At 37.1% G+C, this 27,089-nt stretch overlaps 1 protein-coding gene across 1 annotated transcript; it reads left to right on the top strand.

Annotated features, from left to right (window-relative positions):
* The first annotated feature begins 1,324 nt into the window (after positions 1–1,324).
* LOC140152240 (latrophilin-like protein 1) lies at positions 1,325–26,806 on the top strand. Its single transcript, XM_072174543.1, has 13 exons — positions 1,325–1,357; positions 2,918–3,014; positions 7,137–7,421; positions 12,428–12,511; positions 13,036–13,155; positions 14,256–14,338; positions 19,158–19,295; positions 20,081–20,426; positions 22,303–22,472; positions 22,980–23,141; positions 24,251–25,650; positions 25,952–26,024; positions 26,755–26,806. The coding sequence occupies exons 2-11, from the start codon at positions 2,939–2,941 to the stop codon at positions 24,383–24,385; spliced, it is 1,599 nt and encodes a 532-aa protein (XP_072030644.1). The 5' UTR covers positions 1,325–1,357; positions 2,918–2,938; the 3' UTR covers positions 24,386–25,650; positions 25,952–26,024; positions 26,755–26,806.
* Positions 26,807–27,089: the final 283 nt, after the last annotated feature.

Below are 27,089 nucleotides of genomic sequence, written 5' to 3'. Positions count from 1 at the left end.
ATGCCAGCGACATTTCTATTATGTAAAATGCATTGAAAATTGTCGGCTAAAAAGTGCATAAATTAAAATCGCGAACAGTAATAGCAACAACAACTATCTACATTCCAAGCGGAAACGCTTTTCAAAAACATACCACCTTTTTCGGGCAATCGCTGAAACCGAAATATGAAATTCTAGGCCATCTGTAAAAAAGTGCGTGAGCAGAAATGACCATGAACTTGGGTCACCGAAATAAGTGTTTATATTGGTGTCAGGCCTTTCATAGTGATACAACAATTAGCCCCCAATAATGGCTTTCATTTGAACCGTTATTTGTTAAACTGCGATTTTTACTTTTTGAGAAATCAATGAATGTATCAAAAAACTTTTCGAAAGTCGATTTAAAATGGCCTAACCCGTTAAAGGTGGTACGCACCCAGAAAGTTTGCATTAGTCTGAAACTGTGTCCCCCCACAAAGCACAAATTCAGCCTCCCTTAATCCTTCATTTTAGGTAAATTCATTACATTATGAGGGTCATAATGTAAACTCATGAAAAGCATATTTTCTATCAAAAAATTATTTTACACCATCTCCCGACACACAACAATTAATATTTAGCCCATGCGGTTTATGTATACCCCTTCAAGACCAGTAGTGGAATTTTGCAAAACAATATTCCATACTAAATGTCAAGTCTGTACCTGTACACATACATGTCATTGTAGACCCACACACTCCTAATTTAGTCATTTGCAACGCATTTTCAAAAGATATTATTAATATTCCTCATGAAAGGTATATACATGTATATTAATATACCACTATTATTGTTATATTGTCATGCAACTTTCATTGAATTGATTTGATATCAATTTAATATATTAACTTGCGTAATAATTTGACTGTAGCGTATCCAAATTTGTTTTTGTTTTTTTATCCGTATTTTCTTCATAACATTTTTGGCATTTGTGTTGAATTTAATTTGTTTTCACATGTACTTGATATTGTATTATGAGATGAGAATTGAAATTAATAGATATACTGAACTGAATTGAACTAGTATAGTACCTGATTTTGAATAATTGTGTGACCATTTCGCAATGGTATGGAGAAATTTAACAATATGTATACAAAACCAGAACTGAGAGTAAAATAATAAAATAATTATCATACTTAAGGAAAAAAACAATTGTGCAATTTCAACAACAACCGTGATATCATTGACTTCTGGCAAATGGTATAGTTACGCTTGGTGTAGCATAATAATAATAATATAATATAGCAAGGTCATAATACTAAACGCGTATTCTTTATTCACACATTTGTACTTTTTCAATAGATTTCTGAACTATCCGGATGTAAACACTGACATATTGGTAAGTTGTTTTACAGTAGTCAAGGAAACGCACAGCCATTATATATTACTACAAATTCCAATAAAAAATACAACACTGTATTTTTAGATTAGAAAATATTATCATGTTGTGCCAATACGAAATGTGGCTAAATCCTAATCCTTTTTAAAATTTTAATAGTTTGTGGGCCACAAACATGCAATTTTGCACGATTTCTAACAATTACAAAATCCAAAGAGTTGGTGCAAGTCAAACCATTTAAAATTTGGAGCATATTATATGCTTTGAGTTTGCTCATAAATTTAATATTTTATGTTAGTGTTGATAATTGGTTATAAAAGATATTAGATAATGTGTTTCCCAGAATTTAGAATGCATAACCTAAAAATAGTTTTAGTACTATTAGTAGAAAAACACTATCAAAACGCATGTTTTGGCCCTTATTTCAAAAATTGATCAAATGAGTTGCCAGGATAACGACAATATTAGGATTTAGCTATATTTTTCATTTGGCAAAATAGTCTAATATTTTTCTAATCCCCCAAAAATCAGTGCTGTATTTTTCTGGAATCGGGAGTATAGGGCCTAGTCATCGTTTACCTATTTTATAGAAAGGAAATTTGAATTTAATTGTGATTGTGATTGTCTTAATAAATAAAGTTAGTATTGTAATGTATTTTAAGGATATCGTGTAAATTGTGTATCAAATTTAGGGTTCAGGCATCATGTCATGTAGCTGCATCGAGCTTTTTGTATTACAATTGAATTAACGGTATTTATCACACATGTTTAAAATTCTTTAGTATTTGTGTATTTCCCAACATGTTCTTGGTGGTATGTAACAATAAATAATATTTCCCACCCGATTAATTCGCCCTAGAATCGCTATTGTGATGTAACATGATTAATTACCATACAGCAACAATTTGAATGTATTGCCCCGCACTTTAAGCAGGCTGCGCGTATCTCATGTGTATTGTGCCTCTTTGATAACCTATATGGTGCGGTGCAGCGCAATAAATTTTGTTTTTCACCAATAATCCTGCTATATTACTACTTCTACAGCGAATTAAAGCACACACAAAGTATATTGCGACCATTGTACGCACTTATTAAAGGCTTAATGTACGATTTCCTTCAAATTTTAAATTTGTCATTATATACTCAAAATGCTGAAATAATACTAGTAATAATTATCGGGAATGGTTTCTGTCCATTTTGAGCTGAAATAACGAGGTAAAGTGAAAGAAACACTGCTTGTTATTTTGACCGTTTAACACGCAGTTCTATGGGAGGACATAAAGTCATAATTCTTTGAATTATGACTTTATGTCGAACTTTGCTCTGTTTACCTACAAACACAACAAATTTGGCTGATTCCATTTAGGTGCAAGTTGTGACATGTGTAAACATTACAAATATGCCAAAAAATCATGTTTGAAAAAAATTAACCAAATTCATATTATAAGATCGTACATTATGACTTTAATCATGTTAATGTAAAATTATCATTTATGTAACATGATTCATTCGTAGCGTTGCCTTTTTTTTTATAAAGGTCTTGTTTTCACCTTGCTATAGATAAGAGCCTTGATTTTGAAAATGATGTTCAGGATCTATTGCATATTGTTGACCTGGTACGCATTACTGATGCCAGTTTCCGGGCAATCCGAGTCAGGTAAGATAAAGGAAAAAATGTAGCTTCGCATTTTTACGATAACTTTTTATTTTCCCAGCCAATAATGAAGGGTATCAATTTTATACTACGCGTATAATACGATGATACTTGGTGTGCGCTACGCTACTAGCGTTTCTGTGCCGGTGTATATTGCTCGTTTTTGATGTTGAATAAGTGCATGCCCACACCACTCTTCGTCATACATAAATTCTCACAGCCACATTTCCCTAACATAATATAAAATTTTAAAAAAAGGAGGAAATTTAGTTCGGCAGAGTTGCACTGCGCCGCTATCATGTACGCAGTATCGACCAGCGCCTTTACCGCTCGACCACCTGACTTCGTGGTGCCATCTTGAAAATTTGAACATATAATCGCAACTTCATTACTTCAACATACCACGTGACAAGCAACAGAAAACTTACCATATTTTGGAATTTTATCTGCTTAATAACATTAATGTGTATTATAATAGAGCTACCATTATTTATAATATTCAGTCTGCCGCCTGGACAACCAATTCTTTAGAAATGCTTAGTCGCGCTAAAAGTCGATCGATACATGTAAAAATCAGCACAATTCAGAGATACACCTTTTGCTATGAAATTAATTTTCTCGGTCAAATATAAAGCAATATTTTTTTTCTTCAGTAATGTCAGTTAAAAACTTGGTGCTTGGATATACATTTTTTTAAATCCTGGTGTTAAAATTAAGCATCAAATTGTGTCTTTTAGTGTGATATTTTTGATTTTTATAGGCCTTGAATTCGCCTGCGAGCTTTTTACGGAATTCATGTTTTAGCGTCTCAAACTAACATAGTTTGCTAAAGAAAGATATTTCCCACCTCTGTAAAGCACATCGTGTGGGTCTATATGTTATAGTTTTGTCAGAATTTCCGTTTTTGTTTTACCCTTTTTCCATTCATGATCCGAAAATGTCAAACTAAGTAAAAGTAGGCAATGGTGAGTACTTTTATCTCGAGAGCAACCAGCAGAAATAGTCGATATTTCCTTTGTTGTTATCCAGGTCAATTTTTCATTGAAAGCAAATTGCCCGACCAGCGATTAAATCCCCAATTGGGTGTTCTGGTTAAACATGATCAGTAGGAGCGCTATAGGTCTGGGAATTTCTTTGCTATATTGAAGTTCTGGCAACACTATAGCCATGCCGGTATTCCTATTAAACCCAGGGATATCGATCCACAATGCTAGTACTAGCCTTTATATTTCACGTGTTGATTTAGAAATTTTTTCAGCCGACAGTGAAAGATGGTGAAATCAAAACGGAAATTCTGACAAAACTATGATATATAGCTCACGGTGATGTGCTTTAGAAAGTTGGGGAAAATCCTTCATTAGCGAACTATATTACTTTGAAAAGCTAAAAGGTTGATCCAAGAAAAAGCTCGCGGGCCGAGCTGAAGCCTATAAAAATCGAATATCTTACACTAAATGACTGAATTTCAGGCCTAAGTTTAACACCAGGATTTTAAAAAAAAAATCAGTATCAAGCATTATAGTTTTTCCAGCCATTTACTGAAAAAATTAAAATTATTGCTTTTCATTTGGCTGAGAAAAAATTTTTTACACTGAAAAGGTGTAACTCAAAATTTTGCTCATTTCAACACCAATTTCGATCGTTTGTATTGCCTCATTAAATGACTGAGTGAGCCTTGCAGAACAAAAGAATCGGTTGTGCAGGTAGCTGACTGTATTGTTGAATTCTGAATTCTCAAGCGCATACAGACAATACGAGGGGCCTATGATACATACATATGATACATAAATCGATTTTGATTTCGGCCACGTGCTCTGCTCAGGACATCGCGTCGGTTGCGAGGTATGGAGCCCAGTCAGCCTACATTTTTCTTGTAAGACGGTCTGAATTTGTGCAATTTATAGGAAAAGTCCACGTAGGTCCCCAAAGTTTCTTTCAGATATTAAAAGATTAGATTCCCATAAAGACAAAACAGTAATCTTTAGTCGGGTTTTCACCATCAATTCAGTGTTAGTTTTGACTAAATTCAGAAAATATTTTGGCGTATATAAAATTGAAATAAAATTCTCTGCGTCCTAAACCACACAAATTTTAGCACGATTGTGTATCACGAATCGTTATATATGATGTGCAGTTAATATTCATATATTCTTTTATACATAGGATGCTTCAGTTTTAACACAAAAAATATTTCATTGAAAACCCTCCCACTCGGCGATTTCAAAAAGGTAACCACGCTTCCCTAGAATGTGCAATAAATTAGCATTAAAATTTTTCTTATTTTAGCAGCATTCTAGAAACACTTGGCGTATGGTGAGTACTCCTGCAAGTTGTAGTGCATGCCTAAACCCTTCCTCGGGTCCGTGGATAGTGACTGGTTATGTAGGCTACTAAAAAAAGCTAGTATGATATTTTAAATGAACCCAAAACACGGTCATCTTTTACCGACTCTGGGTCAGGCGGTCAGGCGAGTGCTTCCTATAACACTTCCGTGCTCTCACTGCCTGGCCGACTTTGCCGTTTAGGCCTATATCATGATATGTCAGCGACGTCACTCATAATTAATAAGGAAGTAAACAAAACATATTTTTATTCAAAAAAAAATCAAAGCATTCATGATTTCTTTTCTCAAAATTAAAAAAGTCCATACTTTACTCTGTTCCCTTCTGTAAAATGTACATCAGATCTAGTTTTGAAAACAATGACTATTATGAAATCATATCATCTGATCATAGTCAAACACAAATTCCATGTTCCTTCACAACATCGTCATTCCCGACGAAAAACAGAAAAAGTGTTATTGGAATCGGTTGATTAATTTTAAGAAAAAGATAACTGATAGCTTCACTCTTAGAAAAAACTAAGCAACATTGGGTAACACAGAACACTTGGGTAAAAAGGGAACAGCTGGATAAAGCTTGCACAGGTGTGGTAGAGTAAAGTTTTACTTGGAGATTGGGTAATTTTTACTTGGTGTTTGGGTAGAGTTTTACCCAACAAATGGTAAAAGTTTACAGGTGAAAGAAGAATTACGCATCACACACTAGCACATGAAACATGAATTTACAATATTGGATGGAAACATGACATGCATAGGCAGATATACCAGAGTAAAAACTCCGGACAGACCTGATTGTGCGGGGACTTGAACCCCAGACCTCTTGCTTGTTGGACGAGCGCTCTACCACTGAGCTACACATACTGTTAATGATAACTAGGTGTACCTTGAAGGTATGCAAAGTTATTTTATTTGAAAAAAAAATCAATTATGCAAATTAGCTAATTAGAGCTAATTATGCATTCGCGCTGTTGTTATGCAAATTAGGGAGGCAAAAGTGTACTTTTCCTGCCTTATATAAAACATATACATGTACCATGTATGTTGCAAGTATGAGACTGCTAAAATTACAGTACAAAATATACCACAATTCATAGTTTGACCTAATTAAATATACGTAAGACTGCTATTTATAAACCATACATTTATCATCCGGGTGAAATTTGGTATACATATTCATTATGCCATAGACTTTCAAATGACACCCAAAAGCTAAGCAGAAGTCACTTGTAATATGAATAAGTGCACGAAAACTGTATGAAACATCTCCATCAAGTTTATCTCATCAAATATGCATATTTTGCTAATGCAACATCACAAAAATAATTATATCTAACAAGTCAGGGTCATTTTCATTCTCATTTGACAATATGAAGTATACAATTGAGCTTGTTGTGTTCCGGGGAATAGTCCTCTTCTTTTCCGCCAAATTATCCCAGTTCATTTGAATTGTTCCTGGAACTCTTGCAACAGGACATGTGGCGGTGGGACAAAGTCTCGCTACAGGACGCGTGTTGGGAGTGGTCTATGACCTGATAGTTGGTGATTTTACTAATTTATATTATTTTTCACTCACAAAGACCTTTTTTGTGGTTTCGGGTCGCTCCGTTACCGGCACACTATATTGAGCTGTTTTTAATTATTTTATGAGGTATTTTTTTAAATAAAAAGTTAGACATTTCCAGTGTTTCTCAGTGTTTCCCGTTCCCGGTTCCTAAGAGAGTAAATATGTATCTTATATTGTACACATGATATTTTATCAACTCTTACGAAATTGTTATATGCAGGTGAAGACAAAATTGTTTGCGAAGACGAGAAATTCCATCTAACATGCGAGGAAAGGCGATTCATTAATGTTACCTCTGCTATCTATGGTCGGCAAGATGGAATAAAGTGTCCCGATCCCGAACATGTCTCCACAACGAGCTGCGCTGCTAAAAATTCACTGCAAATTGTCCAAGATTTATGCAATTGGAAACGTATGTGTGAAGTACATGCTAGCAATGGTGTGTTTGGTGATCCGTGTCCAGGCACTGCAAAATACCTTGAAATCAGCTTCAGATGCATAGAGGGTATGTATTCTCTTTTCTTGTACTTTTCTGGTTACATCTGAACAACAACATTTGAGTTGGCGGCTTGGCAATTGCCTGCTGATCTGTAGATTTTCCTAACGGATTCGTTCCCTTGAAATATACAATTTGAGCTTGTTGTGTTTCAGAAAATAGTCCTCTTCTTTTCTGCCAAATTATCCCAGTTCATTTGAATTGTCTGTTTGGAACTGTAGTCCCAGGAAATAGTTTTTCCATCACGTATAATAATGGACAGTTTGCATGCGATGCCTTTCTTTACACGAACAATAGGATATTGCTGATGTTCAATGATCACAGTATTTGTTATAAGCCTTTTTGAAGTATGGCAGGCACAAAGGGAGAGGGCGTACTTTGGAGTGGGTAAACTTTTGTCAGCTGAGAAAGCATACGAAGGTTTACTCACTCCAAAATACGCCCTCTCCTTATGTGCCCGTCATACTTTAAAAAGGCTTATGGTGTCAGTGCAAGTGTCCGGGTTGCTCAGCCAGTTTGGGAAAACACCAATCTTAGAATTCGTGCTGGTCCAATTCAGCTGCTGACTTTGAAAGTTCTCTCATTTCTTGAAATAATGACCGTCGGCTGTTCCTCTCAACTACATATACTTTAAGTACAAACATGGAATAAGTATATAGAGCACGTAGTGCGATGGAATTGAAACTCCGTTCGTCGACTTGAGGCCAGGCGTTCGTCATATCACGCTTGCAACATGTGGACGTAGATGGCAGCAGCATTTTTCTTTAATTAGCATATTCGTGACGTCATGTTAAAGTAAGTCTCCACAGCACTACGCATATTTTTTTACGTAGCTTTTAGTACTATCGTGGTGGCAGCAGCATTTTTCTTTACTTTTCCAAAATGGCCCCGCCCGGGAGACGCCATTGGACACCATGTTAGTGAAGGGTAATACACAGGGAAAGCCGACGCTGTCGCCACCTTTTTGTATTGCGCTAGCATATGAGTTGCAACGGCCTGGTACAAATCATTAGATTTATAAATTGTATTTTGAGGACTGTTAAATATGAAAAAATTGTTTTTAATAATTTGCCATAAAATTGGTATTATATCACCAATTAAAAAAAAATCATTTGATATTAGAAAGACATTCCGTGTATTCAGAATACAATTCGATATGTCTGATGTTGTCTCATGTCCCACAAAAAAATACTGTGCAAACGTTGCTACCACAGCCCTTAACAGTCCTCGAAGTAAAATATAAATCTAATGATATTTACTAAAAGTGTATGTAGCTGAGAGGAACAGCCGACAATTATTTGAAAATGTTGACCATTCGTGTTGAAGATATAGAATTTTTCTCCAAAACACCTAAAATATTTACTTCTTTTTGGAAAAAAAATGTGTATCTTCAATGCGAAATGTCAAAATTTTCAAATGATCGTCGGCTTTTTCTCTCAGCTACATACACTTTAAGTACATATCATTAGATTTATAAATTTTGTTTCGAGGACTGTTAAATATGAAAAAAAAATCAATTCTTAATGAATTTGCCATAAAATTTGAATTATGTCGCCGACTTCAAAAAAAAAAAATCAAAATTATTTGATATCAGGACATTCCTCGTATTCAGAATACAATTCGATATGTCTGATGTGGTCTCACACTCTTGTTCCGGCAGTTAACAGTCGCCAAGTATAAGAAGAAAAGTTTAAGATTTTTAAACAATTAATGTTCAAAGGCGTGATTTTGCGCTTAATCTGCAAAGTTTAACGTATGTTAAAAGACTGTTAAACGCGAGCGTATAAAGGTGGTTATTTTTTGTTACGTTAAAAGGCGTTAAAGGTGAACCTCATTGAAAATAAAGTTATATATCAATGGAAAGCTTATGATATCAGGATATTAAAAATAATTTTTTCCGATTTTTTGATGGCCAATAAAGCTGAAAAATAAAAGAATAAATGAATTTTTGGTCTTTTTTAAGGCGCCCAAAAAGCACCCAAATCAATCGTCTTTGACCTTGAGAATGCTCGTGACGTTCAGGGTTCGCAGTCACGTGATCCTACTCGGAAACACGTAAACAAGACTTGCTTCCTGTACTTTGCAAGCTGCCCGGCAAGTCTGATTTTCACAATAAAGTTTGAAATGAGAAGAATCTTCAAGTTGCTGATTCCTTCTATATATATTAGAAATAATAGAATTATTGTCAACACGAAAATGTTCCGTCAATTTTTGACAAAATCAGTCAGGCTGGCTGGGTATAACTGGGTAATTGAGTTTGAATTTCGCGCTGGGATCAATTCCATGCGCAAATGATTGCTGCTACCGTATACCGTTCATGTCATGGACTGAATAAACATGATCGAATAACAAATTAAATAACTTGTTTGTGACATTCCCTATTCTTGATTCATTTTAAAATATCTGATTTTTAAAAATATCGTCTTGTAGTAATCAAAAAATTAATAAAAAAACCCGCCGATTTCATCAAATCCAGCCCATAAAGGTTTTCATATTTAGCGCATTGCGGTAATACATTCTCCCGGTACATTCTTTCCACACAATCCCCGACAAAATCACGATTGAAAGAAACAGATACTTTATTATAAAATAAATACAATTTAGGCTTAGTAGACCGTTATTTGATGGAATTCTGAAATCTGAATAAAATTAAAATATTGTTACTTGTATCACGATTCTTTTAATGATACTACAATCAGTGTACTGAAAAAGTGAAACATTCATGTTTTATGGATTACCGAACACGATGCGTAAATTGCTGCTTTTATGCTGAAGAAATTACAGGCAGCCGCGGCCGATCAAGGTGGGCAAACACAGCGACTCGCTTCGTCTCTCCGGTAGCACAAGTTTGGCCGTGTTTCAGCAGATTTGATCAATCGTTCCCTTATATTTGGAACATTTACAGGAATAAATTTTGCTAATGAAGTAGCACTAGTTGGAAATATCAGAATGTGAATATCAAATCGGTCATTTTGTCTGCAAGTACAGTACGTACAGTCGCGGATACGGAACACTCGGCGACTGAGACTCAGTCATAGTCAGTCACTGAGTTCACCCCGCCCCGTATGTATCTACGAGTTCGCCTATCATACATGACCGGTTGTAAAGTTAAGAAATAATTAAAAATCCCGTACATGTACCTTATTCTATTCCTTCATTTTCTCATTGTGATAAGTTCATCTCAACTTGGTGTGACGATCTGAACTGGTATACTAGCAGTTATTTTTTGCAATCTGTTTTCATTCCGGTTCTTCGGCGAATCTTCGCTCTTCTGGCTTTACTGTAATATTCCCTGCATATCGTGGATGGCTTGGCCTATCCCAAATCACCCCGACCAGCACTTTCCCATTTTTTAATCCACACACTTTATTCAGGAACTTCATTCTTGATTTGATCATGATGTTTCCTTCATGTTCGTGCATTGGCCCGATGCATGCCACAGTAATGCATGGACATTGTGTTTACAATCAAACCCGGAAGTAACTGTGTGTCCCCGTGCTGACGTCATCATCGAAAGCGCCCAATTTGAACGATTTCGTTTTGTAATTTAGGGGGGTGCCAATATCCAATCTTTGCATGGAGATTATGTCTATCCTGGTACGTTAGGCAAATAAAAAATATTCTTTTCTGCTTCCTGGCATCATAAGCTTTCCATTGATATATAACTTTATTTTCAATGAGGTTCACCTTTAAACTGTGTAATGTTTACTGGAATTGTACTTTACCTGTTTAACGATACATCTCGCGCCACGGAATTTTAACCAATTATTGTTTAAAATGACAAAAGCAAATGGCGGCCACGAGTGAATGCTGGTCGTGCTGCTTATGGTATCCTGAAACTTCGTTCAAATAGGTAGGTTTGAGTCAATCAGGTTGCACCAAACTCGAGATTCGTTTGATAAGTTATGCATAGACATCATTGAGACATAAAGGATGGATATTGATGCGTTCATTTGCTAGATTTAACAACGTCATTGGGATTGACATTCTAGCGATACTGTACTGTACTGTTCTACGTGCACGGTACATGTATATCACCAATGTGTGTACCGCGATGTTCAGTTTTGGGCATACGCACAATAGCTTACAATATAGACGAGATGCATTGAAGTATCGGTATGCTGGATACCGTATCGAGTGTGTGAATTTATTAGCATTGATGTATTGTATTTTAGCATTGTATCGTAATGCATGCGAGAGAGAAAGGCTTACTAGATTTTAATTTTTTACTCGGATACATTGCCCGGATACATAGCGGGTTGAACTGATAAAAAAACAACTTTATGCATGAAATTGTATTTTTGAACGAATCTCACAGTTGACCAAGATCTGATGACTTCAAATCTATCATGAATTATGTTTCAGTATAAAATTTTAAAAAAAGAAAGAAAGAAAGTCCCAATCATAATTAAATCCAATACAACCATATCTGTTTAGAGTTATTAAGCAAATATTGATTAAAAGACCTTAAACAACCTAGTTGGTTAAGCACTTAAACTTGAAGCTGGTTAAAGTGCTATGCATTTATTGGTTAAAAGTTTTAACCAACTATTGATTTGAGCCTTAAACAACAAGAAAATTAAGGGCCCTTAACCAATATTTCGACGAGAGGACCACGTAACTAACACGAGTTTAAGATTGATTAAGATTGTTTAAGACTTTTTTAATTGGCGAAATAAGAGTGCATGTTTTACATTTCTGAATTAAGTTTATTATATTATTTCAAAATGAAGACATAATGTATCAAGGTGGTATGAATTACTACGACACTAAGCTGGGTATTGAAACCTGCAACCACATACAGAACGCAGACAAAATCTTCTTCAACCTAGCGTGACGTCTTGCAATCCCAACGTTCTTTGTCACATCTAATTTTAACATTAAACGTCTTATCAGATTGTCCTATTTTAAAAACAATGGACGAACATCTAACCTTAACTTAACTTTGTTGGGGCAAAATATTATCGAGATCGGTTTAACAAGTATAACTTTCTTTTTTCTAATTCTTTATACAGCCATGCCAAGTACTACGCCAATGATGGCTACTACAAAGTCAATGATGATGCCCATGACAACAAAACGTGGAAAAGGTCGAAAAAGTATGTGTGTAATTTGGTACCCATAAACAACAACAACAACAACAACAGCAACAACAACAACAACGACAACAACAACACAAAAATTTCAAAAGGCTCCCTTCCATACTCTAAATCGGTATCCAGAATAGCTTTCATATGGATTGCATATATTTCTTGGAGTAATGGTGGACAATGATATTTATTGTGTTGTTTGCCAATAAAATTTCCTTTAACCATTAAACGTTTGGAATCGGATGTTGTTGTTTTAAACCTAAAACCAGGCTCTTTGAGTGCACAAGACACTCCTATTACTTGCTGAATAAAATCTGATGTAATAGCCATGAGAAATTTATGTTCAACAGCTTTTATAAGTTACGTTTTGATACCATAATAGAGAGTATTTTTAAGAAGTCTTAAACCTAACTTAAAAGTTACAGTAACGTTTATCATCTTTATAGATGACTTATTTACTTATTTACAAAAAAGGCTCAAAAGAATGAAGCACAGTTTTTTTCTTTCCACTGTTTTTTTAACCATCACTGCAGAGATATGCCCAGAAAGTGTCACAAATACCAACAATGTAATGTTTTCATGGACTCGTACAGACCCCGGACATACTGTAACGGCTCAGTCTAATGAAACATGTCCTAATGACTCAGAAAGACGTAAGTACATGATAATGAGGTGTATATGAACACACACAACCTACAACATTTGAGAGAATAGGCGATATGAATTTTTGTTTGAACTATCCTCTCCCGTGTGATAAACGGCAGGCAGGTCGAATATTTTTGTAGGGGATTTTGGCGCACCTTGTTCACAATTTTACATCTTCAGTTATGAGTATTGCAATCTCGTGCGGGGATTACGCGCAAGGTCTGCGCATACAACGCGTTGTACACACAGTGTTCGAATTATTGGGATGCACTTTTGTTCCCTATTTTGAAAGTTATGGTGCAATTCCATCTCATGCAGAATAATTTGAAGTGCTGTCTCAGAACAAGGTTTTGTAGCTTAGCCTTATAATACCTTGCTCAGAACAATCAAAATAAATTTACAATTTCGTGAGACCCTTCAGCATATTCAAAATTTAATTACCACCAATTAACGTGATGGTCCTGCTTCCGTTTCACTTAAAGCCATAATGTGTGATTTGCTCCACAGCAACGCCCTCAATTTTTGTCGAATTTCTACTTTTTGCACCATTGTAAAGGTCATTGGTGTACATAAATGTACATAATATTACAGTAAAAATTAACATTTATAATAAATCCGGAGATCTCCGGCTTTATTCTGAGCTCACTGATCGAGTGCTGGATAGACATAACGCGGTTTACCATTGAATCAGTGACGTACCGTATAAACTGTATGCATATCGCTATTTGTCTTACGTCTTGTTTGTACATCACATCAGATGCGTGTAGCTCTGCCAATAATCATGATAATATTACGATCGGCGAGATTATAATTGTAAGCGCTTTCCGTCTTGAAGTATAATCTGTGTACATATCGCTATTCGTCTTACGTCTTGTTGTCCTAGGTGTGTAAAACTACGCCAATATTCATGACAATAATACTTTCAGCGAGCTGATATACGCATTATAGGCGCTGGAATTTTCTTCGTTTTAACTTATTTGTTTGACTCGAAATTAAAAGGGGACAGTGTGATCAGTAGCTATCAGTGAAAACTAACATTTAAATAGGAATCTATTCTTTATGCAAATCACACATTTATTGCTTTAATCACAATATCCTTCCCTTATAGAAATTGCTTCTAGAAAATGCACGCAGAGAGGAATGTGGAGGGACCCGGTCTTTATAGGTTGTGGAATAGAAGATTTAGCAAAGGTGAGTTCACACGAGTGTTTTCCCGTCGATTATGATCGTATCATAATAGTATTATGATATTAGTATCGTGGGTCCGCTCAATCCCGTCGGCATACTACAATCGTGTCATCATTTCCATTATTGGGCCGGTTCATAGCATGGTCGTTTTTTGTCGTTATGTAATGGTTCCTCAATGGACTTCGTTATTGCCATGGCGTGTGTAAACACACACCACGCCAATTGTTGTGGCGTATGCATAATCATAAAGAGGACAGGGTAAATTCTGTCAGAATCCCAGACAAGCTTCAATACCGTATTCAGTAGAATTCACCACGACCTTTGCAGGACTTAAACCCCATTAAAAGCTATTAAACCAAGATAACCCTCATTGAAAACAGCTCAACTGATTAAATCAGATCTTCTCTGGTTGTGCACATGTGTCTGTTTTACATCTGCGGTATCGCAATGAGCTGGTATTATAGTTTCAGTTGGGTAACCGATTATAAAGGAAACGCAAGGAAACAATGGTATGTGGACCTTTGTTCACGAAATGAGACAATGGTCTACTTTTTGTTAACCAAATGAGCAACATAATGATTGTTGACTTAACACGGTTAGGAAATAATTCCTTCATATTTTTTGGTGTTATCTGTCGTTTACATATCCGTCCTAAAACACAAAAGTGCGACTATTTCCAAACACCTAAATTAGCTAAAATTTATAAAATTTTAAAACTATATTTTCTAGATAATATTGGTGTAAATTTTAACTGATTCACACAAGCAAATGATATTTACACTTACGTGTAATTTTCGTGACTTATCCAAGCTCACTTCTTCAGCACTCTGATGGATTGCTGGTACTAGACGTGGTAGCGCGAATCGGATCACGTGACCTGGGTATTGATCCCAAATCACTAGACCCGATCAGCTTCTTGTAGGCGGGGGGGAGGGGGTGCCGTCCCAAGTCTTTGTTGAGATCTGGATTAGTGGCGGCGATATAAATAGCCTCTTTCACTCCTCTCTGATACCATCGGGGGTCCGAGTCTAAAATTTGCACTTCTTGAGGATCAAAGGTGTGTTTGGCGGCTCTCATGTGTGCACCAACAGGTGACGCTTCGCGTTTGTGCTCAGAAACACGTTTGGACAGTGGACGCTCAGTTTCACCGACATACTGTGATGGGCAATCCTGGCACTTGATATTATATATTGTCCCAGTGCGATCCAGAGTTTTTGGTTTGTCTTTGGGCGACACAACCATGCTACGGATGGTATTTGTTGGTTTCACATGAACCGTGACGCCCGCCTTGCGTATCTTCCTGTTGATGGACTCAGTGACACCGCGTACGTAGGGGAGAGTGATGTGCCCCTTGGGGCGGTCTGTCCGTTGTTTGGGTTTAGGCTCATGACGCTTGCTGGAAGGGGAACTCCACGCCCACTTGGTGTAACCGCAGATGGCAAGCGATTTCTTGACATGGTCCATTTCCTGTTCCAGGCGTTCACTATCAGAGGATAGGGTTTTGGCGCGGTGGGTCAAAGTTCGAATAACCCCTAACTTGTGTTCTAGTGGCTGGTGACTCGCAAAGTTCAGATATTGGTCTGTGTGTGTACTCTTCCTATACACACTGAAGGATAGGGAGCCGTCCGCGTTGCGCGAGATGAGCGTGTCTAACATGGCGATGGAGTTGTTGGATTCATGTTCAACGGTGAACTTGATAGAGTCATGAATGGAGTTCAGATGGTGGGTGAAACTGTCAACCTCGGAACGCTCAATGATCACCATGGTATCGTCAACATATCTCCCGAAATAGCGGGGTGGGGTATGAAAGGATGTGATGGCTTTCTCCTCAAAGTTCTCCATAAATAGGTTGGCGATTATGGGACTCACCGGTGAACCCATCGCGGCTCCCTCTCGTTGAATGTAGTACTTGCCGTCGTAGATAAAATACGTGGTCTTGAGGCAAGTGCTAAGTAAATCAGTGACTTGTTGTGGGTTGAGGTCAGTCCTGGAATCCAAAGTGTCATCAGCTGTGAGCAGATCTTTCACGATGACCAAACTTTCTTCCACTGGCACACTGGTGAATAAGGCTGTGACATCGTATGACACAAGACATTCGCTAGGACTAAGTTTGAACTGAGACAGTTTGTTAACAAGTTCTTCACTGTTCTTTAAATGCGTACTGGACTTGCCGACAAGCGGAGACAAGATGTTGGCTACGTATTTGGCCGTGTTGTAGGTGATGGACCCTCTACTAGCAACGATCGGTCTCAGAGGGCAGGCTGGCTTGTGCACCTTCGGGAGGCCGTAGAACTTAGGCACCACTGAAGTCGTGGGATACAACTGTTTGTAACATTTAAAGTCAATAGCCTCCTCTTCTTTAAGAGCTTTCAGTTGATCCACTAATTGAGTCTTATATTTAGCAGTGGGGTCCTTTTTTATGTTCTCATAAGTGTTCCCATCGCTTAAAAGTTCACTTGCCTTTTCTTTATACGTAGCAGTATTGAGCACAACAGTAGATCTGCCTTTATCGGCAGGAAGGATGGTTATATTCCTATCCGATTTCAGGTCCCGTAGCGCGGCTCTCTCCTCCTTCGTGATGTTGCTTTCAGGTACTTTCGCGTGATCTAAAATGTCAATACAATCCAACCTGAGACGAGCAGCTTCATCCGTATTGTGTCCGATAGCTTTCGTGGCAGTCTCGATACCGGTGATGAATTCGACAACCGGGATCTGCGTCGGGCTCACAGCGAAATTCAGTCCCTTTTTCAGAACTGACGACTCAGCACTAGTCAAAACTTTGTCAGACTTGTTCACAACCCATCTATCTGTCACATTCTTACTTTCCTGCTCCGTAACATCAACGATTGACCGTTGTTTGTTGTTGTTTTGGACATTTTTATCCTTCGAAGACACGCGGTTGAACTTGTTTACTTGACGTGACCTGCATTTGTCGTACTCAGCGGTGTACGCATGCGCGACCCAGTTCTTCACTTCTGTATACAAATCAATCGATAAAGCATCGAACAGCTGTTCATCGGTGTCCGAAATGTGTTGTTTTACCGAGTTCAAGGTGACATAAATCTGCCTAATGCGTTCACTCACTAATTGGTGTTGAGCTCGTTCCAAAATCCTTTCCGCCGTAATTCCTTTGACAGAAGATTTCAATTTTAGACTGTTCGGGGTGACTCCTTGATGTTTACAATGGAGTGTAAAGTGTAGATGATTACGGAACCTCGCCGATTTCCTCTCAAGAAATTCCAAACGTCTCGTTAGTTTTGTTGCCATCCGGCCATGTTCGCTTTCGAGAATTTCATAGAATACTTTAAATGTAGCTTGTACCGTTTTTGTGTGGCATCCTTCAGAACTGAGCGGTCCGTTACTAATATTTTCGGTCAAATCTCCATTCAATTAACACGGGTAGTTGGCTAGCTATGAGCAAGCTATGCCTTGCCCTCACTCATATTTTACGAAAGTGCGACTATTTCTGAACATCTAACCTAGCTGTAATTTTAGGTCATGTTAGAGAAATATATTTTCACACAGTGATGTTAACTAGGCAAATGGATATACTTCTAACATACACTATTTGTAAAGGTCGCGCGTCAATGGTGAGAGCACTGTGTATTGTGTATGAAAACGGACAGTAACTGCAGTATGATAAAGTTAACCACAATGCTAGACAAAATAGCTTGGAATATGTTGGAATATAAAATAGAATATTGCCAGTATTTGCAATACCGTACTAATTTCATTCGAACACCTTTGTACAGGGTTGTAGGTCAAATATCAAATATGACAGAGGCCATATTTTCAAAAGGCATCGATTCAATCGCAACTTGTCTTAAATTACTCCTCTCGGCAAACGAAATAGGAAAATGATTTAATTGAGAAATGTATATCCTCAGAATCGGACGAAATCATGGGTCAAAGATTATGCATGTACGTATTTCTATTGGACTTTGGCTGCATTAACTCTGAAGGGAGACATAACATGCCAATAAACATTGCACCAAAACTGTGAATTAAGTATATGTTTGCGATTTCTTATGTTAAGAATAGTAATTTGAGACCAGTTTCGATGAAATCGGACTGTTTTTAAGATTTGACCTCTGTGTATGAAAGTTTTGACATTTGACCTGCTCGATGTTATATAAACCCTGAACTAATCATCGTACAACAATATGACAATTGACATTTTTATTTCTAGCGATGAGAGGAACAATTTGAGATATATTACAACACGGATAGGGTTATTTTTGAGTTATAACCTTCGACCCTTCTTATGAATCATAGGGGTCATCTAGAAAAATGGAACCAATTCTAGTTTTATTATTTGAGGTGTAAGGGTGCCAAAAACATTGGTTCCACTAATGTAGCAATTTAATAACCCAAACACATAGCGCCAAGTACTAGTATGCCTTCCTCGAGGCGGTAAAGTAAAATAAACTTCTGTGATTTTCTCAAAAGCTGTTCATTTTTGTAGGAATCTGTTATGCAAGATGTATTAGGCTATATTCCAAAAATTAGATGCACACTACATGTGAGTTCGGATTTCCGGACTTTTTGTCCAGTCATGCTTGTTGGAAATCAGACTTTTAATGTCTTCAATGACAAAATTAATATCCTCTTCCTTTCAATGTCAGTTATTCTTTTCTCCCAGCTAAGGGTAAGTTATTGTCAAGTTATTAGGTATCATCAGTATTATAGGTTAGATGAATGTAGAATTGTGGTGCTTTTACCAAGAGATGGTCAAACTAATCTGCAATTAGATATTTATAACAATGGAAACCCTTTTCACACTTGCCTCCACGTCAACTTAACACATTTATATCTTTGATAGATACAAGTGACTGAAGACAATGTGGCAGAGATTGCCGATGCCCTCGCTAACATCATCGAAGATTCAGAGACTATTGATGTTGAAAATATTCAGGAAGCTTTCACTAAGATCGTTAATGTTGGTTCCCCATCACCAGTGGTAAGTCCTATATAGAATATTATGATAATCTTAATTTAATAGTTCGTCCCAAAGCCCCGCGCGCATTAGTAAAATCGCCCGCTTTTTTCGCGTTAAAGCTACGCTGGATTGAGTAAACTTCAGCTATTTTCCGCTGTTTTATTTTTATTTTTCAAATCAACCACATCGTCTAAATAGCCTAAATCGAAAATCTCAATAAAATTCTCCATCTTGACCACAGTGAAACCTCCTTGAAAGATGAAAAGGTGGTCTATTCTTGTCATAAAGCTCGTCCCACAGATTTAAAAATGAAGTACCCCCCAAAAAAACCAAAAACAAAACAAAACAAAACAAAAAACAACAACAAACAAACACAAAAAAACCAAAAAAAAACCACACCAACAACAACAATAACAACAACAACAAAACCACATTCCGCATTAGGTTTTTAACTTGGGAAGGGCTTTGAGACGAACTTTTAAAGTATGATGGTCATATCTAATGTCTTCGACATGCGAGGTAAAATAATAATGATCGAGACGTGAGCATTTTGTAACCTAAACACGCGGTAAATGGCCGCTATATAATGCATAATGTATTTATTTAATGGGCTTTAACAATATTTTACATAATACAACTTATAAATGGTGTTCGCTGGTTTTGTTTTGCTACTCATATTTTTAAGTAACAGCCCATGATTTTGGCAAACTACCGTATTATCGGTAAAAATTCCTCCATCAGGATCGATTGTTGAGGCAATTTGATTCATTGTTAATTGATTGATTGTTTGATTTTTAAAACTACAGGTCACTGAGAGTGTCATCAAAACCGTCAACTCGATTCTTTCTGCCAATGTATCACAAGGGGACTCTGCTGCAAACGCATTGTCTGAAATACTCAAATCGGTTGAGATGCAAGTAGAAAACACCATAGAAATGTATGGAACATTTAGCTCTGTTAAGCCTAACATTGCTGTTGAGGGTGTTGCTGTTAATAAGGCACAAGGTGGTGTCGGGTTTGCAATTAGTCAAATTGAGGGAGGTTTTAAAAAAGATAGCAATGAAAGTTTTGATATGCAGTCGGAAGATCAACTCATCGGAAGTTCTATTCAGTTGCCAGAGGACGCGCTGTTTGAAAATGAGAATACCAATGGTGAGCGAAACAAAGCATTAAGCTTTAATATACAATCTAGCTACTAAACACTGTAGAACCAGTTACTCTAGTTTTATTTATTTAACTTTCCACAATCACAATAAAATGACTACATTATCATAGTATACGTAATAATAATAAATAAATAAATTTCGGATTTTATATAGCGCATTTTTCCAGAGGATTCAAAGCGCTGTAATTTCGCTGCGTGGTGAACCATCACAATCAGATCGCATCAACTAGGCTGGTTGCAGCCGAACCTGGCGCAAACCTACCCGCACTTAGATTGTAACATCCACCCATTTTCTGCAGCTCCCCAAATTCCATTATTACAAGAGTTGGTAAACACTACATTGTATATTGCATGAAATTACTGGCTAACTTAAACAGAATTCCTTGAATAATATGAGTTGCTTGTAAATACATTTCAAATTAGAAATTTATTTACAGTTACAACTGTCTGACACATTCTGTATAGATAGACACTGTTCTTTTGGTAGGGTATAGTGTGAGCGATTTCACTTCACATGCACTACAATCATGCAAATCATGTTGAAGTTGTCACATTTGGCAGAGTAATATATAAACTGATTAATCTAGACTATGGAGGCATTTCAACAGTACCTCCATTTAGTGGAAAAATGCCATTTAACTTTGCACGAAAGGTGAAGTTCAAAATTGCTCAAACTTGTTCAAAATCCACACCATCGCGATCCTCTGGCAATAAGGATGGGAATATTAAGTATACATTGACACGGTTACCGACTTATAGGCAATGACGTCAAATGTATTATTTTCACAAGCAAGGGGCGAGGATGAAATTTGTTCTGATTTTGACTTTTTGCAAGAAAAAGAATAGTTTGAGTCAAATAGACCCAATAACTCTAAATGGTTGCCTTAATTTGATATGTTCCCAAGGTAACGAAACATCATAAATAGCACAAACTATTCTCTTTATGATTTATCATGGAGAGACAAAATTTGAGAATTTTAAACAAAATCAGTGCAATTTTCATGACGTTCTAATGCTACATCTGTACGTATCACACCATAACGTAAGTATTGTTTTAACCAAGTCCGAGCCATTTTAAACTTGACTCCTGAGTAAAAGCTCAACGATCTTTTCCCATCAAATAAGGGTGCTGTTGAAATGTCTCCATATCCTGAATGTTCAGCTCTATAAGTACTGTATATCTACCAAGTACGGCAAATTTAAAATGATTTGCACTATGGATCTATTGGACTACCATCATACTAATAGATGCGCTGTACAATTTGTTTAGCTAAAAATTCGAAACTCGCATACATTCCCACCCATCACACACAAAGGGATATTGGGCTATTCCAGAAAATAGATGCACACCCCCTATAGAGGAGTTCGGATATCTGGACTTTTTGTCCAGTCGCGACTGTTGGAAATCCAGACTTTTAAAGTGCCCAAAGGCAAAAAAATCCGGCAGAAAAATAGTTTAAAATCAGAAATCCTCAATATGAGAGCTCATTTTCAACATTTCCGTGATTTTTCCTTCATTTGATTGGATTTCCAAGCTTTTTCCAGTAACATTGGCAACTGGAAATCCAGTCGTTTTCAGAAAGCAAACTTGGAAATCCGGAAATTTCTTTGATTGAAAATTTACTCCTCTATAGGGGGTGTGCACTTATTTTCTGGAATAGCCCATTCTTTGGTTCACCTAAAGTACGCTGGTGACGCTGCAAAATTAAGCCCTTATAGGCGTGCAATGCAGGTAGCCTCTACATACATCACTGGACATGAGGCGAACCAATGTTGGGGTTTAATAATTTCAAAATATCCTTATATTCTTCGCGTGTAGACAAAGGATTAACTTAACTCCTTCATTTTCTGTTTGCATAATAGATACCAAAGTTAGTTTCATTGCATACAACGACGACAAATTGTTTCCATCACAAATGCTTAAAGAAAAAACCTCTTCCATGGTTGTTGGTCCAATCATCTCAGCTGTTGTCCTTGGTAAAGATGTTAAAAACTTGCAGAAACCAGTTGTTATACAGATAGCACCTACACAGGTAAGTGATGTTGAAATATGGAATGAGATCAATTAATTATTATAGTAATGTGGTGTGTGAGGTGGGTGTGTTTTGAGCAGAGGGGTGGGTGTATGGCGGTGGTGTATGGGGATTGTGTGTACCATGGGGCAAGCAGGTTATTGGCAACACACCCCCACACACAGAAATATCACATTCCAAATGGGGACAGTCCCAGTCTGAAAGCAATAAGAAGTGGACACCCCCACACACAAAAACGATCATCTTCAAACAACAAATGTAATTGAAGTTTATGCTGGTTTCATACTACCCTGCCTCTTGCCGCTGAACGGCGTGGCGCACGCGCATTGCAGACAAACAGACACAATAAAGGCTTGTCATTGGTTGAAACGCCCTTCCGTTTGCCGCAGCGGCAAGCGGCAGGAAAGTATGCTGGAGGCTTTAGATTGCACAATGTAAAACGGTTGTATATTCCAAGACATGACGTTAAATATTACTTACATCTCATGATAATTTCTGTTCTTCCAGGATATTAATGCAACCGTGTTGAACACATCCAGATGTGTGTATTGGGACAGTAAGAGTGATGGAATCGGTGATTGGGCAGACGAAGGATGTGAACTGATGAGTGCTAAGTCAGGAAAAATAACCTGCCATTGCAACCATCTAACAAACTTTGCAGTGCTTGTGGTAAGTAGACAGTCTTGTGACCAGCCAGGTCAGGAACCTGTTAATGCAACCATCTTGCAAACTTTGCAGAGCTTGTGGTAAGTACAAAGTACACAGCCGTATAACCAGCCATAGAGTCAGGAAAAATAACTTGCCACTGTAACCATCTTACAAGCATTGCCGTGCGTATGTTGGCAGCATTCTTATAATTATGTAATATCGATCACAAACTCATAAGGCAATCAGACGGACGAGGACTGCTAGTGTAGACGATATGAATTTGAGAGAGAAGCCATTGAGTGTCTGACATGGACGAGTTTTCAATCAACCCACATACTAAGAAATAAGACTAGAGCTACTGTGGTTCAATGTAGGTGGTGGCTTCTGATTTTGATAATCTCTGCATGACATTTGACCCCAACCATTAAAAACAATGTTTAACTCTCAATTATGTGTTCGTCCTGATCTGTGGTCAAGTTTTAAGCCCAAATGGGAGGGGGGGATTTTAACACTTGATCCTTCGACCTGAGATGACCTCAACTCCATTTTTAATGTTCCACTCATATCGAGGATTATCTTTACGAAGTTTAAACCTATTTGGGCAAGCTTCAACATTTAACCTCGGTATGACCTTTGACCTCCGTTGACCTCAGAGATTGATTTTTCCATGTTCCCCTTATATCTCAGAAGATCTGTACCAAATTTAAGACAATCGGCCAAATTTTGAGGTTTGATCCCTATGACCTTTGACCTTAGATGACCTTGGATTAATTTATTATTATTTTTATTAGCTAATCTGGCAAAGTGATTTTGGTAGTCTTAGTGTTGTTTGGTTACATTGTTGCTATTGACCATTGTCTAACCCTAATAAGCTATTAAGCTTGTGACCACGTTTGGTGGTTATACGACTCGTAGCATGTATATAATTTTTAATAGAGTAGGAATAGCATTTTAATGATTTGCACAAAATCACCTCTATTAACACGCAAATCACCTCTATTAGCGCGCAATGACATTTGGGTCTACATTCATGTCTTAAATGTGTGCGACTAACAATATCTTTTATGGTAATGTTTTAACCTGTAACACCTTAAATTTAAACACAACTTCATCATTTTGTGTTACTATAGGATTTCTCAGGAGGGACCATGCATTTTGCTTTGGATGTCATCAGCAAAATCGGATGTGCTTCTTCAATAGTTGGACTGTGTTTGACCTTGATGATATTCCTTTGTTGCAGGCAAGTGTCTTTTGTCTTATTATAGAGATTGGAATTCGCTGTAGAAGTAATGATGTAGCAGGATCAATCACCCATACTAATTAGTTGAGTTGAAAGAAGGGACTATGGTGCACCTTTGTAAATCGACATCTATAAATCAGAATAAATGCGTAGAAAATGATGAGCTCAGTTAAGAAAAATTCAAAAAGTATCCCTAGGGGTCAACAGATGTCAAATTTCATACAACCACAAAATTTGCTCCGATTTTTTTCAAAAACACGAAATTATTTCTTAGGTCATAAAGATTCAGAAAAAGTATAATTTGACCTATCTGCGACGTACGATTCTTGAGTTATAAGCAGGAAGGTCAAAATTGGGGAGTGGTCAGTTTTTTTGCTACATAGGTGTTAAAAGTTTGCACTGTCTAGAATGCCTTTTTATTACCAAAACCCAGCATTAAAGGTCAACCATCATTGTAGGCCATATGGCCAATCGACCATAACCTATTTATGATATTTTCTAGTATCCCAGAAGGTAAGAATTATTCCTTATTTGAGTTCACTTTACATAACGAACAATTTAAGACCATTTTTATTGAAATCGGAGCACTTTTAGTTTATGATCCCTGTGTGGCCAGAAAAATAATTGACCACCCCCAATTTTGACCTTTCTGCTTATAATTCAAGATCGATATCGCAAATAGGTCAAACTATACTTTTTCAGAATCCTTATGACCAGAGAAATAACATGGCGTGGTTTTTGACAAAATTCGAGCAATTGTATGGAATTTGGAAGTTAACCTATCTTAGCAGAAAACCTGCAGAAAAATCAATTTGAAAAAAGTTCAAAGTGTATCTCTGTTACGTTCTGTGTCTTGGTCAATGTGCTAGTCCTGTCTCCTGTTAGCTAAATGTACGCTATACATCAATATTGAAACAGTATAATTTATATATATCTTTTCATATAAGGACAAAGCAGGTACGATCAAACTTTGATCAAAGCTCGTCTGACCAAGTTAAACAAAATTTTTCTTAATCATTTCATACAGAGGACTTCTCATCAGTCTCCAACGTAAGATCCTCATGCAGTTCTGCATCTCAATGCTAGGTTTATACTTTGCATTCTTGCTCGGCATCGACAGCACCGGTTCCGAGATAGGGTGCATTATTATAGCAGCATTTCTGCACTACTTCGTCTTGACTACAGTACTATGGATGGGAGTCGAGGCTCGCCATATGTATATCACCTTGGTGGCTGAATCAGACAGAGTGGGAAGGAAGTTTCTGATTAAGGCCAGTTTTTTTGCTTGGGGTAAGAAATTCTTAATTTGATGATATCTGGATTCTATGATAATAAACATTGAAATCAAGTGACACATGCATACACAACCCACTCACGTGAATACGTCAACAGTATACAAATTCATAAACATTCATAATAATGAGTTTGCTGATTTTTAATATTTTGATACTATTTTTATTAGACACAACATGACCCGTTCAAACACACTTGCTCCTCTTCCGAATGTATGGATTTCCTTCCCTTCTCTCAACCTCATCACTGCCCTCCCTCAAATTATTATTATGATAAAATTGTTTGTATTATTGGACAGGTGTTGCTTTGATACCGGTCGGCGTGGTACTGGGTATAAAACAAGGCGAATACCTAGCTCAACCTTTATTATAGTAAGTAACATTCTCGTTTTTATTAATTTTTCTTTCAAAATCTGACAATAGATAATAAAGGCACAGTACAGGGTCAATAATGGAAGGCTACCATTCAAATCATTTTCAAAATATGTTTTTTTATACTTATGGTGCAATACAAGTTTATGATAGGGTAGTTAAACATAATAAACCATTTCTTAAAGCTTAGACCTGCCGGAGGGGTCTCCGAAAAGCAGACTTTTGAATGCTGACTTTCTCTATACCTACTGTTTGCTTATCATGTTTATGCAATCCATCAGTATACCACTTTTACACAAAACGCACAAAACGCACCCAAATAGCACCCACATTCGCCAAAATTTGGTGCATTTTTAATGCACTCTTTACCTTTGGGCACAAATACTCCCAATAAGGGGCACTAGGCTTCACTGAAAACCCATCCATATACCAAAATCAAATATAATGATGTCCTCGTGGGTTGTTTTAAAACTTGCCATAATACAGATCATTGTCGCAGATTAATTCGGGATTAGCTGTCTTAATGGGCAGTTGAGAAACACGTGTTTGCTTCTATCTGAGATCAGAAACCGCGGGAACCGCTTGTAAATTGATCTCGAAATGCCCACCTTTACGTTATGCCCCTTAACAATGCCAATATGGCTTTCCTGACACTCCTTTCTCTCTGTCCTATGTCTCTTTAATTCAACGATTTTCTAAATTTGCGCAATTTTCATCATTACCTTTGCAGTTGTTTCATAGCACCTGATTACGGTCTGTTTTTCGGTCTTCTACTTCCTATCGGGCTGGTCATCTTACACAATATAATCACATTCGGTTTGGTTGCAAGAAAGCTTCTGAGCTCAAGGGCTTATGTTATGAAATCTGATCTTGAAAATCGTGAGAGTGAAGCTGGTGACGAACAATTTTTCCAGAAGACGGGAGTGAAAGAGATTTCTCAACGTCTGCTGAACGCGTTCGCTGTATCCATACTTCTCGGCATCACATGGGTATTTGGATTCCTCGCTATCGAAGAAGCACGATTTGCCTTTCAACTACTTTTCTGTATCTGCAACGCTTTCCAAG

The sequence above is a fragment of the Amphiura filiformis genome, chromosome 5 (assembly GCF_039555335.1).
Source record: "Amphiura filiformis chromosome 5, Afil_fr2py, whole genome shotgun sequence".
NCBI classification, from domain to species: domain Eukaryota; kingdom Metazoa; phylum Echinodermata; class Ophiuroidea; order Amphilepidida; family Amphiuridae; genus Amphiura; species Amphiura filiformis.
Note: the sequence above shows the minus strand (reverse complement) of the source record. Positions and strands in the feature narration are given on the sequence as shown.